Consider the following 14,571-nt stretch of genomic DNA (forward strand, 5'->3'; position numbering starts at 1 on the left):
TTCGGATTACTGTCACTGAACCTGGAACAGAGGAAAGATGCCTGGTAGTTTCCTCACCCAGCGATATCGTCGCACCGTCGGGGGTGTTTTGTTGCATTTAGAACTTGCCAACACCATTCGATGGTCAAGTTGCATCTCACTGAATGGTCACCATGTCACCTAAAGATTGTACCTACCTTCATTTATTGCTCCCGTGTGGTTGCAGTAGTCATCCCGCCGGCCTCCCGCTTGACATTTGCACAGTCTGCACATAATACGGATTGAGACTCGACCCCAGACGGAATGGGCATTGGATGGCCGATGTCCCTGCATCATAACTGCAAGCACTCTAGGTATTAGCATGCATCTGGTTCAATAGGCTAACTTCGGAGACATTAGTGTACCCGCTTCGATGTGCAGTCGCAATCAAACCATCTCGAGGTTACGAAGCAGCAGAGATGCTTAGTGCACGTGACGGCCCGAGCGCAAGCTACCATGAATTAGCGAGACCCCACCAAGCCCATTACCTAAGATGTACTGGGGTCTACTAATGAGTTCTCTGACATCATCATCGGTCCGCTCGGCTGTCGGACCAGAATTGAGGGAAGCCTTGGCCAAGCCTCTGGCTGCTCTCTACCTTATTCGGGTCTTTTGGTGACTGGAGGTTGTATGTTGTTTGATCTGTCTTGGGCATGCGAAATCTCTCCGGTTCAAATCCATAATTATATTCTTACTCAAACTTATATTCGCACTCACCAAACATCCAGAGCTCGTTGAGCCCCGCACTCATACAAGGCTCTTTGAAGCCTCATCGGAAATCATGGCAGACTCTGCGAAAACCAAAATGCCTGCCGAGCCGGTGCAGATTGACAAAGAAAAGATCAAGAAAGCATTTGATGTGTCAAACTTTGACTTTAATGCTGTCTTGCGTGGCATGCAATTGACCCTGGTGGGAGGTATGTGACTGATACAACCGCGCCCGAGTTCTTCGTCAAGCTCCTCCTTGTGTGTATGTGTGTGCGTGTGCGTGTGCGTGTATGTGTATTACCAAAAACGACCTTGCACTGACAAAGTGGGGATTGTAGCTCACAGGGCCCTCCAAAACCCTGCCATATTCACATCAGAGCACTACCGGCAAGCACTATATGCTGTTGGTGCTGGAATCGCCATCCGTCTGGCGATAGCCATTCCAGTGAGTATATTGACATTGCCAACGCTTTGGATGTTTGTCTACTTTGAGTTGAGACTGATGCTTCTACTTTCTTCACAGATTCTTGGTATCAAAGTCCTTCTTTGGGTCCTTTCGTTCGTCTTCCGCATGGACGGCGTAACTTGGGATGACAAGCTCGTTGATGGACTCAACTTTGTTGGCGAATATGTGCTTCAGGTACCGCTCTTTCTTATGAGCATGATGAGGCTTATTTCACCGACTCTGGATAACTTGTGAGCTTCGTTTTCAGTGGCCCTGAACTTTCATAGTTGACTAACTGTATTTGCCTCAGATTCATGGACTCCTTGAGATGGGTCGACCTGACTTATGTCCAGAAACACAAGCGCGATAACCCAGATGAACTTAGGGATATGTATTATCCCAACATGAGGATGTACAAACAGCGGGACGGGAGCACCAACTCCACAAGCACCGCCGAAGCATCTTCTATGTTTATCTGGCGGTTCGCGCGCAAGGCCTTTATCTCGTTGGCCATGTTTGCCCTTTCATACGTCCCAGTCATTGGCCGTTTCGTCCTTCCGGCAGCCAGTTTCTACACCTTCAAAAAGGCTGTCGGCTTAGGGCCAGCAAGTGTCATATTTGGCACTGGCGTGCTGATGCCCAGGAAATATCTTATTATTTTCCTGCAGACCTACTTCTCGTCCAGAAACCTGATGCGTGAGCTCCTTGAGCCATACTTTTCGCGCATTCATATGACCAAGGAACAGAAGAAGCGCTGGTTTCGGACTCGTGAGGGTATTCTCTTTGGATTCGGTATTGGCTTCTATATTTTGCTTGTGAGTTCGGTCTTTAGTTCGCGCATTCTTCTTTCACTTTCTCTTTAAATCTCTTCGCCGCCCCTGTCCGTATACTAACCACCAGATGGAACAATAGCGCGTGCCTCTACTAGGTGTTCTCATTTACGGCATTGCAGAGGCGTCCACCGCTTACCTCATTACAAAGATTACAGACCCTCCGCCGCCACCCTCAGAGCTTGCGGCATATGTTGAGAGTCAAAAAGTCTGGAAGAACAAGCACGAGTTCCTGAGCCTGTCTCTTGGGGATCTGGATGCTTTGCAAATGAACAAATCTGTGACGGCTTCTTCTAACAAACCGCCACCTTATTCTGAACAAGCCCCAGGCACTGGAAACTCCACGGGTATGGCATCGCATGGTTGAAAGCATGCGATTGTGGCTATCTTGGGCGGCATGGGCATATCAGCGTTGCTATCTACGATATCAACTTATCAGCGCTGCGATGTCGGTCGGAAACCAGTCAAGTACTCGGAATCGGCTTTCATGCAGTTGTGGAGCTAATGCAACCGTTGGTCTTTCGCCTTGGGACTGTGGGGAGCTTGTGGGATAATATAAAGACGCAACGCCGGCCAAGGTTCGGGAAATGATGCGGGGTGGGGTATACTGCTAGACTAGACCTAGTACTAAGTCGTGCGTACCTAGGTAGCACATTGGTTTGATACATGCAATCTACTACGTAAAGCCTTAATCAAATTGGGATGGCAAGAAGCATCAGTCAGTTTGGCCAAGATAGCTTGTAGTGATCATCCCGAGTAGTATGCGGGGTAGCTTATCAGAGTGATTGATACAAATACTTCCTGTCCTGCCTTTCCCAAAATAGCGACGTAGTAGTTATACTGCATTACATTGGAAGTCCATATTCCTGTCTCTAGTCGACCAGCTCAGTAAGCTTTTGTAAAAAAAAGTTTCAATACAGCTGTATATAATGCCGGAAATTCGCAAGGTCTGCAAGGTCAGCTTGGACAAGCCTGCTGCTGAGCAGTCAGCTTTACATGTAAGCGAGAAGCATTTAGTAAATCACATGTTTTAAAAACTAACAGCAAACGCAGAACAGATGGCACCCGGATATCCCGTTTGCGGGAACCATTAAGAATGGCGAAACAGTGAAAATTGAATGCGTTGACTGGTAGGCATGAATCTTTGGGGCCATCAAAGACATAATGAGCGGAGGCGCTGCGTCTGGCCGCTCAAAGACGACAATCGCCGTCAACTCCAGATCCGAGGCTGATGCTGGCGAACAACAGGACCGGCGGACAAATCGGCAACAACGACTCTGCAGACGATATTCGCAATGTCGACCTCACCAAGATCCACTATCTCAGCGGCCCCTTTGAGGTAGAGACGGCCGAGCCGGGAGACCTCCTGCTGGTTGAGATCATGGACGTTCAGCCGTTTGAGGACCAGCCATGGGGCTTCACGGGTGTCTTTGACAAGAGCAACGGGGGAGGATTTCTCGACGAGATATACCCATCCGCGTGAGTATATAGATATTTGCCATGACCCTCTGCGACCCTCTCAAACCTATGACTTCTGATCATCACTCAGATCGTGAAAATACTGACAAAAACTTCCATACGCCACCAGAGCCAAGGCGATCTGGGACTTTGAGGGCATCTACTGCACATCCAGGCATATTCCTCACGTCAAGTTTGCCGGCCTGATCCACCCGGGCATCCTCGGCTGTGCCCCTTCCGCCGAGGTCCTGGCCGAGTGGAACAAGCGCGAGGGGGATCTCATCGCCGCCAACAAGCTCGAGCGCGACGTGGCCAAGCCGCCTGAGCCGGTCAATGTCCACGCCGGCGCTGCGGATGCCAGTCTCACCGCCAGGGTTGGTAAGGAGGGTGCGAGGACGATTCCTGGAAGGCCCGAGCATGGAGGTAATTGCGAGTTAGTGGCCCCTTTTTTGAGGAACATTTTGGGTGGGCTCTTTTGTTTTTGATGCATGTGCTGATACTGGCTTATTCAATCGCGGTAACAGCATCAAGAACCTGAGCAGGGGTAGTAAAGTATACCTGCCTGTTCATGTCTCCGGAGCCAAGTTCAGCGTCGGAGATCTGCACTTTTCTCGTGAGTTCATCTCCCGAATTCCGCTCTCAGCCCCCTTTTCTGAAAGGAAGTGATTCGACAAATAAAGACTTGGGTCTAACAAGCCCGACTTGGAAACAGAGGGTGATGGCGAGATATCCTTCTGCGGTGCCATCGAGATGGCCGGTGTCATAACCATCAACTTCAAAGTGATCAAGAACGGGATGGCAGACCTCGGCCTAAAGTCACCCATCTACATCCCGGGTCCGGTAGAGCCTCACTTTGGGCCGGGCCGCCACATCTACTTTGAGGGCTTCAGCGTGGACCAGCACGGCAAGCAGCACTACATGGACGTCACGGTCGCTTACCGTCAGACGTGTCTTCGTAAGGAACCCCGCTTGTTTCCTTTGCTCCGTGACCCGAGCGGTTTTTTTGATGTTTTGAGGTGTTATTAACGTACTGATCGGCCGCCAACTTTCAGGAGTGATCGAATACCTGCGGCGCTTCGGGTACAGCGACTACCAGATTTACCTGCTCATGTCATGTGCTCCGATCCAAGGGCACATCGCTGGCATTGTTGATATTCCCAATGCATGCACCACTTTGGGCCTCCCTATGGACATCTTCGACTTTGACATCAGTCCCTCGGCGGTGCCGGCCAAGAAGCTGGACATGGGCACTTGTGCCTTTGAGACTGGTGTGACGGAGGGTAAAGTGACCAAGGGCGGCGAGAACAGCGAGCATTCCTTCGGTGGCGGCATGACCTATAAGTCCTAATGTGTAAGATGCAACCATGGTCGTGTCTTTTTGTCGTGTCATTATTTGCTTTCTGCGCACGATCGGACCAACAACTTATGAACAGGCTGTGGGGTAGACGGTAAATCACGGAACGTGTCAAGCTATAGGGGGCATTCAGCATATGAGTTTTCCAAATAGCCCAGCCTATTTATCCTCAATTTGTTCAAAACTCTGGTGCCCAGTTGCGTTGCTGTGCTCATTTGCCCCCTTGACATCACCGAGCCAGTTGCAACCCGGGACCATGCACTGAATGACGATAGTGTTGGTGTCAGTGTAGTACCCGGACCTTTGAAGCCTCTCTGCGAGCACTCTGGCTCTCCTAAGTGCTGAATCGTTGCCAATATCGAAGCGGACGATGTCCGTCTCATGAGGATAGTCAGGCCCGGGAGCTAGCACAATCCTGTCGTAATGAATGCCGGAATACAACACCAGGCATCGCTCCGTCTTGTCCTCGCCGTGTGGGAATACCTCCAAAGTCTGTCAAGGTCCAGAGTCAGATATGCAAAAAGGGGGCGCGGAAATTCACGACACAATGCACGTGCTAACGAACCTTGACATCCACCGCGACAATTTGTATGTCGTAGATGGCACTGAGTACGGACATCTCGATTGATCCACCCCAGAAGTCTCTACCTCTGAGATTGGCGACATAATCTTCAGGTGACTTCTCCAGAGTGGCTCTGTTGTAGGTGTCTCGATGGGAGAGAATGTATTCGGCAATTTGGTTGCGCAAAAATGGAGCCGGGTCTCTCACCTGAGGGACCAGAGCGGCTGAAAGGGCAGTGAAGAGACAGCTGTTGTCATCGGCCATAACTCTAAGAACTTCAAGGGGCATCTGCCAATTTAGTTATCTGCAAGTACAGTAGCATAGTAGGATACGTTTTCGCTTAAATATTCTTACCCATATACCCATCGTCCATCTCCGGCCAAGGGACCGAGAGGTTGTCAGGTCTTTTAGGATCAGACTGTCCTGAGGATGGAGTAGCCGTCGACTCTGCCGCAGCCAGCTCTGCAGCCATTAACGAGTCTCGTTCGACCAGTTTGGCCATTTCTCTGCTCCTCACAGCCTCGGGGGAAGTGTCCTCTACAGGCGTTAACGTGATGGCCGAGCCGTCAAGGTTCAGAGCACCCAGACTTATGTTTTTGTCGCTAAGATCAATCACAGCGGGAGGAAATCCGGACTTGAGCACAAAGCATGGAACACCGGTTTCCTTTCGGAGGTGCTCGATAAATTGCCCTACAGTCCAAGAGTCCTCCGCCTGGACTTGTAAAGTGCCCTCGGGATGTCGGACCCTCACACGTACCCCTCCCATCTTTAGGGCCAGGATGCAAGTTTTCAAGGTGAGCCAAACAGAGCTCTTTCCAGAAACGTGGCGATTGTTGCCGCTGCAAAAGTAAGACGCAGGGAAGTCTGAAGTCGTAACCAGTACCAGTCTCTTGGTTCTTCGTGGTTGATTATAGATAAAATCGCCGGGTAAGCAAGGGTGACGAGAGGGTTCCACCTGCCACCAAATGACGCAGGTGCTGATCAATCAGAGGTTTCAACAAAACTTTGTCTATATCAGGTAGTGAAAGACAAACCAGCATGTAAAGCGTATTTGTTTGCTCGAAATGACAGCGACTAAACCATATATTTTGTTATAAGAAGTCACCGCCATTGTTGAACAAGTGTGTTGTCAAGTCTTCAGTCACCGATCAGTCGGTCAATCTAGGAATAAGGTGCTCTTCCCATGACTCTGGTTACCTTGCTTCTGGGTTCTTGGCACTAACTACCGCCACTTTTCTGGGGCGCTTTGGGGTAATCCTGTACAGATGGTCTGGGTGGTTTCGCCTTATAATTTCCGATACTGCTCACCTTTGTCGGCGATTTTTTGTAACAAAGGTAGGTAGATACCTAGGTACTCCGTAGGTATCTATATACACAAAGGCTTGGACGAATTTTAGCTTGGCATTTTCTGGGATCGACCAATCACTATAAAATTCTTTTCTTTTTTTCTTTCTTTTTTTTTTTTTTTTTTTTTTTAGGAATCTGCAATGATTGATCTTAGTACCACGTAGTATTTAGTGGTAACCTACCTACCTAGGTAGGTACCATAGGTAGCTTCGACTCATATGGATTAGTCATTCCACATTGCCCGATGCTCTCAAGGGACGAGGATTGCAGCGCATACCGCAGTCAAATCGAGCGAGTGGAGTCAGGAGCTTCCGCCAGCCAGGCCAGGCGTGAGTCGCGACGACTTGACTTCAACTACATGCCATATTCGCAGCTTGCGCACGATTGCAACTGTGCAAAAACTCAGTCTACAGTAGACCGGCTTGGCCGGGTAGTCCTTACCTCGTGGATCCAATTTTTTGCTATCGATTGACTTGGAGCTTCCGCTTGCCGCTTGCCGCCTCAAGGGCCAGTCACGCTAACGTCACGCTAGTCCAAGATAATTAATTGGGTTCTGCACAGACTTTGTTCCTTGCAAGACCCATGCGGCGGGCCACACGATCTTCGCGGCCAAGTCTGCACGCGGCAGCATCCACCTCTCCTTCCTCCGTTCCGCCGCTCACGCCGTCCAGCTCCACCCCAACAAGTCCGCGGCAGTTTGCGAAAATGGCCACAACCCACCCCGAAGACAACGGCGCCGGCGCAATCGAGGTGCGCGAGTCCATTGAGGCCAAAATGGGCGACCCTGAGGATGTCAAAATGTCAGACGCGCCACCAGTTTCTTCCTCGAGCGCCATGACCGTCGCAGTAGCACCGGCTGCCGCCGACGCGTCTCCGAATCGCGACGGGGACCGCGCCGCTGATGATGCGCAACAACCGAACAAAATCATCAATTCCACAGCCGAAAAACATACGAACCATGCCGATTCTGGTGATCGCATGGATACCGACCCCGACGCCGATGCGGATGCGGATGCAGATGCAGACGCAGACGCAGATGGAGATGCAGACATGGATGCGGATGCCGACGCCGATGGGGAATTGGATGACAACAACAGAACCGGTGGGCAGGCTAGTGCGCGGAATACCCAGCGCGACATGCTGAACTTGATTTCTGAGACTTCAACATACCTTTGCGAGTATCAAGAAGACCCAGCGTAAGTTCTCTTGTCTTCATGATGCCCCCTGGAGGTTACACAGTAAACAGGTTTTAATTCGTCTCTATCAGTGATGAATTCCCACTTGCCGCCAACTTCCAACGCCTCCTAAACAGGCGATCATTCCCGGATTATTTTGAGGTCATCAAGGAGCCGGTAGCTTTCAGCACCGTTAGAGTAAGTGTGCTCTCTTGCGCTCACTGCGCGTGCGTCGCATAGACTTTGGTCAAAGCAGATTTGAGTGGCTGCCATAAGGTTACTGACTGAACATCCTCGCAATAGCAAAAAGTACTCAAGAAGGTTTATACTGCCTTTTCCGAATTCGTGCGCGATGTTGCTCTCATATGTCACAACGCCCAAGTCTATAACCGTCCGTCAGCTGTGGTATTTGGCGAAGCCGTTCGATTGAGGGAAGTTTTTGTCAAAGAACTCGAAAGGCTGGTCGCGGAGAAGCAGATAACAGCCGAGGATGCAAAACTACCATATTTGGGTGAAATCCCCGATGCCGCCGACGATTCGCCTTCTCCGCCACCTGAAGAGGAAGGCGAGGAGGACGAGGAGGATGAGGAGGATGACGAAGACGACGATGATGACGATTCAGATGAAGACGGCAAGCTCCGTCGCCGACGGAAAAACCGATTCTCAAGAAGGGATAGAGATGACGATGATGATGTCCACAAGAAACGTGGTCGTCCACCAAAAGTCCTCACCCCCATGGAGGCCCGCATCCACAACCTGCTCAGGGGGCTTAGGAAGCCCAAGAACGAGAACGGGGCAATACGAATCCTCAACTTTGAGAAGCTTCCGGACAAGGCCAGCCATCGGGAATACTATGATGCAATCAGCGATCCAGTGTCTCTGGAGTCCATGAAGAGAAGAATGAAACGGAAGAAGTATCACAGTTTCGACCAGGCCATTGCGGATGTGGAGACTATGTTCGAAAACGCAAAGCGGTGGAACCAACCAGGAAGTGAAATCTATCAGGACGCCGTTGAGCTGCAGAAATACGCTCGTGAGCTCGCGGAGCAGGAAAAGGCAAGGCCAGATGACTCCTTTGTCGATGATGAAGGGAAACTGCCCCTGGCGGAGCTCAATCACAACGGTCAGGTTTACAAAGTTGGTAAGTCGAACCGTACATGATACTGCGGAATGCTGATCTTCTTGGGTTTGATCAATTCCAGGCTGACAATAATATGCAGGGGACTGGGTGCATCTGAGGAATCTCAATGACTTGTCAAAGCCCATCGTTGCACAAATATACCGTATGTGGAAGGACAGCTCTGGACATCATTGGATCAACGCTTGTTGGTACTACAGACCAGAGCAAACGGTCCACCGCTACGAGAAACATTTCTGGGAGAACGAAGTGGTCAAGACTGGCCAATATCGCGTTCATCAGGTCTCGGAAATCGTCGATAGGTGCTTTGTCATGTTCATCACACGCTACCACAAAGGCCGACCACTTGGGTTTCCAGAAGATAAACAGGTCTACGTCTGTGAAGCGCGCTACAACGAGGAGAAGTTTACCTTCCACAAAATCAAAACGTGGGCTAGCTGCCTTCCTGATGAAGTGCGCGAGAAGGACTACGACATGGAGCCATGGAAAGTACCAAAGAAGGTCAAGAAGTTCCGCAGCCCCATAGCACATCTCTTGAGACACGATGCGAGCGAGAGGGACCCGCTACCTAAGCCTACGTGGGGGAATCCCAATGCGCCACCACTACTCGGAGCAGTGCATAAACGACCCAGAGAAGAAAATGTAAGTACAGCACTTTTGATTCGTTCTCTGGTTGCTTTTTTGTCGGATTAAGGAGAGCTATTATCACGGGATTGATTTACCTCATCGTTCTCGGAGGTTCCGTGAGCGGCTTCGCAGCTGCCCTGGTTCTGGCACTTTGCTACAAGACCAGGTGCTTGGCGGTGGTTGTATGCTCAGTGCTCGCGCTTTTCAGAGCTCTGGATATCGAATAAAATCCTTCACAGCAGCAACGACTGACCAAATCCATCAAACAGGATTCACCTCCCCCAAGGCCAAGCCCGCCACCTGGTGCAGCTCAGCAGCCTCCGCATATTCAGCTAGATCATGTGCGAAGGGCATCATTCAGGGGTGATGCTTCAGTGTCTGGGACTCCGCCCGCGCAATTCCACCACTCCCCGCAACCAGGACCCGGCGTTCCACCTGCCCAGCCAGGCTTCCCTCAGGGCTACCAAGGCCAGCGTATGATGCAGGTACCGCCCGCTCAAAACCAACCTCACATGCAGCCAGTCAACAACCAGGCGATTCCATCTCCAGGACCATTTATACCACAGACACCGCAAACGCCGCACCACGCACCACAGTTTCCCCAGCAGTTCGTCCCGAGTCCCGGCCACCGCCACAGTCTCCCGCCAGCTGGTCAGCAGGTGTACGACAACCGATCCATGGCGCCGACACCGGCAGCTCTAGCACCACGTGGTGCGCCCATGGCCATGGCTCCCAGCCCGGCCCCGATGGCGCCTCATCAAATGCACATTAACCATGGTGTACCGCAGCATGGGGGGCACTACAACCCGCCGCAACCTCAGGTCTACACACTACCTGAAGTAGTGGATGAGGGCATACCTGACGACGTTCGCCAGCAGTTTCAACGAGACGATAGCGGCCATGTGCTCTTCTTCACCACACCTCCAGTCTACCAGCCACACTGGGGAATCTCGGAGGAGCACGCAAATCTGGGTCACAGCGCCCGATTCCTGGCTGACAAGAAAAAACTGGAGGAGGAGCGGCTTCGCAAGCGAAAGGAGCGGGATGAGGAGCAGCAGAGGGCAGCGGAGGAGGCGTCACGAAAGAGGAAATTGGGCAGTGAAGACGGCGACGGACGAACCGGCGACGGCGGCAGAGAGGCCGTGGCTGCTCTTGGCCTTCTCACAGCTTTTGTGGAAACGATAAATCGCCAGACGGTGGAGTTGGACAGGGACATGGAAGGCTGGGCGACAGAAAAGGCAAAGTGGCAGACCGAGCGGACGCAAGGGATAGCCAATGGCACCAGCAAGCAGACCAATGGGGCTCACTGATGAGGATGAATTTTTTGGGCATCTCGTTTCCTTTTCAGGGAGAGACTTTTCTTTGAAGTCTTTGCCTCTTTATTGTCCACTCTGCGGCCTAGAATAGAGGTAGAGGAGTTTCGGGAGGAACGCAAGAGGAACTCAACGCTCTGCATGTATAGTTGCTGGTTATAGGCGATGAAACCAACTAGATCATTATAATCGGCGCCAATTGTGTAATATAAAAAACACTTTTAGGTTCACGTCTGGTTCGCCATAAATCGGCGCAATTTTCAATATTCACAGGCAGACGATGATGCCGGACTATAAAGATGTGACCATGTACTTCGTAAGGAATATCAGACCCCTGGTGAAACATGTGTAGGTAGAGAGAGGTATTTTAAGCTTCCGTTTGTTACTCTTTCAGAAGGCTCTGTTTACCTTTTACAGGTTACTGTCTGATAGATGCTGGCCTGGATTCAATCGTACTTGAGCTACTCACTGTCCTAAGGTTTCCAACGCCACTGCGGCTCAAACTATCGCGGACAAAAATGCATCCGTGTTGTACTAACTCTAAGCGCTACACGGACAGACTAACTGGCTCATGACCGTTTGACAGAGCGGCGGACCGTGGAGCGAGCGTTTAAGCTGCTGTCAGCTGGCTCGACCCATCCCTGCGGCCCGCTCGCTTATGTAACCCACTTTCTAGCAGCCCAAGCCCCACCCCCGATCGTTGTAGTCACCGATGTGCGACATTGGACTGTTGTTGCCACCCGGAAACACCCCCCTAGCGTTACTATTCTAGCCTACCTCGCCGCTCAGGCTGAAGTGAGCCGTGATTCCAAGCGATCTAACGCCCACCCACTCACTACCAGTTCTTTACCAAAACACCTCAACACTCAGCTGCACTTCTTGGTCCGAGTTGCCTTTCACCCAACCCCTCTCATTCATTTCCAACGATTTAATCTTATAGCATCTTCAAATATCTTTTGTTCCTTACCTGACAAATCAATTCAACCGCGAGCTTTTTCTAGGGGGCTCGTCGCCATGTCGCCGCCTGATCAGAATCTCGTCAGATTACACTACACCCCCCACTTATGAACGACAATACGGTGGCACCTGGCTCACCGCAGCTGGGTGCGCCAAAACTGGGGGACTTTTCCAAGCTCAGTGCTGCATGGACGACTCTGCTTGGGTCTGGAAAATCTTCCAGCAACTGTTCGCAACCTTCTGAGAAACCAACGCAACAGTGCCAACACAAACAAGAACCCCGAGAAACCCGGGAAGAGCAACATGAACGCTGTAACAATGGCCACCTAGGATCGGGATCTGACGAGGATGTCAACCCGGTGGCATTTATACCTCGTGATTTCCTTGCCAATTTTGATTTTTCCAAGCTTGACGCTTCCAGCCTCACAACACCAAAGAAGCAGGAGAAACTAGTGTCTTTGTCGCCATCCAGGGAGGAGATTTATTCAACCACCTCGAGCCCCTTATCAGACGCCTCGCTGGGTTGCTTCAGCCCCTCATTTGCAGACGAGGAACACTCTACTGCTCCCTCTTCTCCTCAACTCGACCGTCCTTTTCAGCAGGAATTGGAAGAGATTATAATCCTGTCAACTGAATCAGCAACACCAAAACCACCGAAGAAACAGAAGGGTCGTAAGCATGCACGTCAACGCCAGCCTGTTTCTGGACCATTTGAAATACCGCCCAATCTTCGCAAATTCTATGTCGAGGAGCTGGCCAAGGCCGAAAGGTTTTTGGCAGAGAACGAATGCTTCATCGAGCCATTGCAGCGCTTGAACTACAGCACTGTGCATGCTGGTCAGTCAAAGTACTCACGTGGCTTTGCGGGAGAGAAGAAGGCACCTTGGTTCTGTCCCATACCTTTTCCTCCTTTGTCGCGACAGAACTTCGACTGGAATGAGTTTTGGGAATCACCTCACCCGCTCCTATCGACCAATACAGGCTGCATAAATCCTGTGTATATCTCGACCAATGATGCCAAGTGTAGACTTATTCTTGGACGACTTGGAATCGAGTTCACCAAGGATGCTTTGCTCGGAGCCCCCAATGACGATACGAACAAAGGCGTTCATATCTTCGTAGACATGTCCAACATTGTCATAGGCTTTCAAGACCAGCTCAAGCGGCTGCGCGGCATTAACGTCAACACCAGACTGGCCGAGCCACCCTTTTTATTTCAAGGCTTGGCTTTGATACTGGAACGAGGCCGTGCTGTTGCTAAACGTGTAGTAGCAGGGTCCACAAGCAACCCTCATGAACCACTCACCTGGCCGCTTTACTTGAATGAAGCCAGAAACCTTGGATATGAAATGAATATCCTTCACCGAGTCATCAAGCCGCTCATACAGCGGCATCCTGGTCGAGGACCAAAGCAGTTCCGAAACACCAGTGACTTTTGGGCATCATCGGCCATAAACTCCTCCGAGGATGAACTCGAGGCCCAGATCCAGCTCGAATACTCCGTCGGCCTTCGAAAGAAGGGCGAGCAGGCTGTGGACGAAATTCTACACCTGAAGATGTGTGAGAGCATCATCGATTCGGAGCCGAGCACCATGGTTTTGGCAACCGGGGATGGAGCCGCGGCGGAGTTCTCTGCTGGCTTTGTGGCACAGGCAGAGCGCGCCCTAGCCAAGGGCTGGCATATAGAGCTAGTCACTTGGAAGGGCAACATCTCTTCGGCATGGCAGCGTCTTTTCGACGCCAAGAAGTGGCAGAATCAGCTCCGGCTCATTCACTTGGATTGGTACGCGGAAGAGCTGCTGGCCGGGATCAGGGAATCCTGAGTGACTCAACGCATTGTCGCTCTTATACAGATTTGGTGGTTTTTTTCGCGTGTTTTCTTTCTCTTTGCGGCCTGTCATTTCTTCTCTTGTGGCCACCAATCATGTTATTTCCTTCTAAAGTTTTTGCAATACTTTGTACAGCTTTCAATACATATTCGCGCAAGGTAATCTAGAGTCAAACCGAGCGAAGAGGGCGTTTGGGAATTTGGGGATGCTTTATTAGTAGAGCATTGGCGATTGCACTCTATGGGAGCTGTGGGCCTCTGAGCCTGCAATATTGATTGGCGTTGTCTTTTCTGCTTTCTAAAATGTTCAGGAGCACAATGTTGCTTCTTTTTCATCTCAAACCTCGAACTAGACACTGGACGAATTGGGTGCCATTCTGGGTATGTGCGTCGATATCATATGAACGGGGACGGACTACTGGAACGAAGCTTCAGCGATATGAAGTGTAAACGGATGGTATGGTCAGGAATCGCTCGGCTACAGAAGGGAGAAGACACTGAGTTTCTCGAGAGAGTGGGGAACGGGGATTAGACCTGTGAGCCTTTTATTTACTTGGCACATCAGTGTATTTTTTTTTTTTTTTTTTTTTTGCTTTGTATGTCTGTTCAGACGTAGACCGTTATCAAGAGAATCTAACAACCACAAAATATCATGCCGGGAAACTGTGTTGGAAATTTGAATGTCCCTGTCCGAGGGTTTATTCGGGTCGTCCAGTACTTTGGACCAACCTACCTAGGTAATGATGCAATATGCACCGGCCCGCTTGGCATATTGACGTACCTCTCTTGCTTACCTTACTTGAGGGTCTAG

At 50.8% G+C, this 14,571-nt stretch overlaps 5 protein-coding genes across 5 annotated transcripts; 4 read left to right on the plus strand and 1 right to left on the minus strand.

Moving 5' to 3' along the window:
* Window positions 1-39: 39 nt before the first annotated feature.
* MGG_17078 (uncharacterized protein) lies at window positions 40-2,817 on the plus strand. The gene is made up of 6 exons (XM_003716335.1): window positions 40-319; window positions 379-935; window positions 1,065-1,171; window positions 1,250-1,422; window positions 1,482-1,986; window positions 2,084-2,817. The coding sequence occupies exons 2-6, from the start codon at window positions 800-802 to the stop codon at window positions 2,366-2,368; spliced, it is 1,206 nt and encodes a 401-aa protein (XP_003716383.1). The 5' UTR covers window positions 40-319; window positions 379-799; the 3' UTR covers window positions 2,369-2,817.
* On the minus strand, window positions 2,687-6,605 carry MGG_03532 (ubiquitin thioesterase OTU1). Its single transcript, XM_003716336.1, has 3 exons — window positions 5,730-6,605; window positions 5,379-5,650; window positions 2,687-5,305 (listed from the first exon to the last, which is right to left on the minus strand). Exons 1-3 carry the CDS (start codon window positions 6,139-6,141, stop codon window positions 4,973-4,975), a joined length of 1,017 nt encoding a protein of 338 aa, XP_003716384.1. The 5' UTR covers window positions 6,142-6,605; the 3' UTR covers window positions 2,687-4,972.
* Window positions 2,755-5,459, plus strand: MGG_17079 (formamidase). Its single transcript, XM_003716337.1, has 7 exons — window positions 2,755-2,999; window positions 3,055-3,131; window positions 3,250-3,480; window positions 3,590-3,892; window positions 3,984-4,072; window positions 4,172-4,414; window positions 4,512-5,459. The coding sequence occupies exons 1-7, from the start codon at window positions 2,931-2,933 to the stop codon at window positions 4,805-4,807; spliced, it is 1,308 nt and encodes a 435-aa protein (XP_003716385.1). The 5' UTR covers window positions 2,755-2,930; the 3' UTR covers window positions 4,808-5,459.
* Window positions 6,606-7,057: 452 nt separating the features above from the next.
* Window positions 7,058-11,335, plus strand: MGG_13532 (chromatin structure-remodeling complex protein rsc1). The gene is made up of 5 exons (XM_003716338.1): window positions 7,058-7,918; window positions 7,990-8,095; window positions 8,201-9,038; window positions 9,118-9,677; window positions 9,932-11,335. The coding sequence occupies exons 1-5, from the start codon at window positions 7,305-7,307 to the stop codon at window positions 10,970-10,972; spliced, it is 3,159 nt and encodes a 1,052-aa protein (XP_003716386.1). The 5' UTR covers window positions 7,058-7,304; the 3' UTR covers window positions 10,973-11,335.
* Window positions 11,336-11,776: 441 nt separating this feature from the next.
* Window positions 11,777-14,419, plus strand: MGG_03531 (uncharacterized protein). The gene has a single exon (XM_003716339.1). It carries the CDS (start codon window positions 12,040-12,042, stop codon window positions 13,753-13,755), a length of 1,716 nt encoding a protein of 571 aa, XP_003716387.1. The 5' UTR covers window positions 11,777-12,039; the 3' UTR covers window positions 13,756-14,419.
* Window positions 14,420-14,571: the final 152 nt, after the last annotated feature.

This window comes from Pyricularia oryzae, chromosome 4 (assembly GCF_000002495.2).
Source record: "Pyricularia oryzae 70-15 chromosome 4, whole genome shotgun sequence".
NCBI classification, from domain to species: domain Eukaryota; kingdom Fungi; phylum Ascomycota; class Sordariomycetes; order Magnaporthales; family Pyriculariaceae; genus Pyricularia; species Pyricularia oryzae.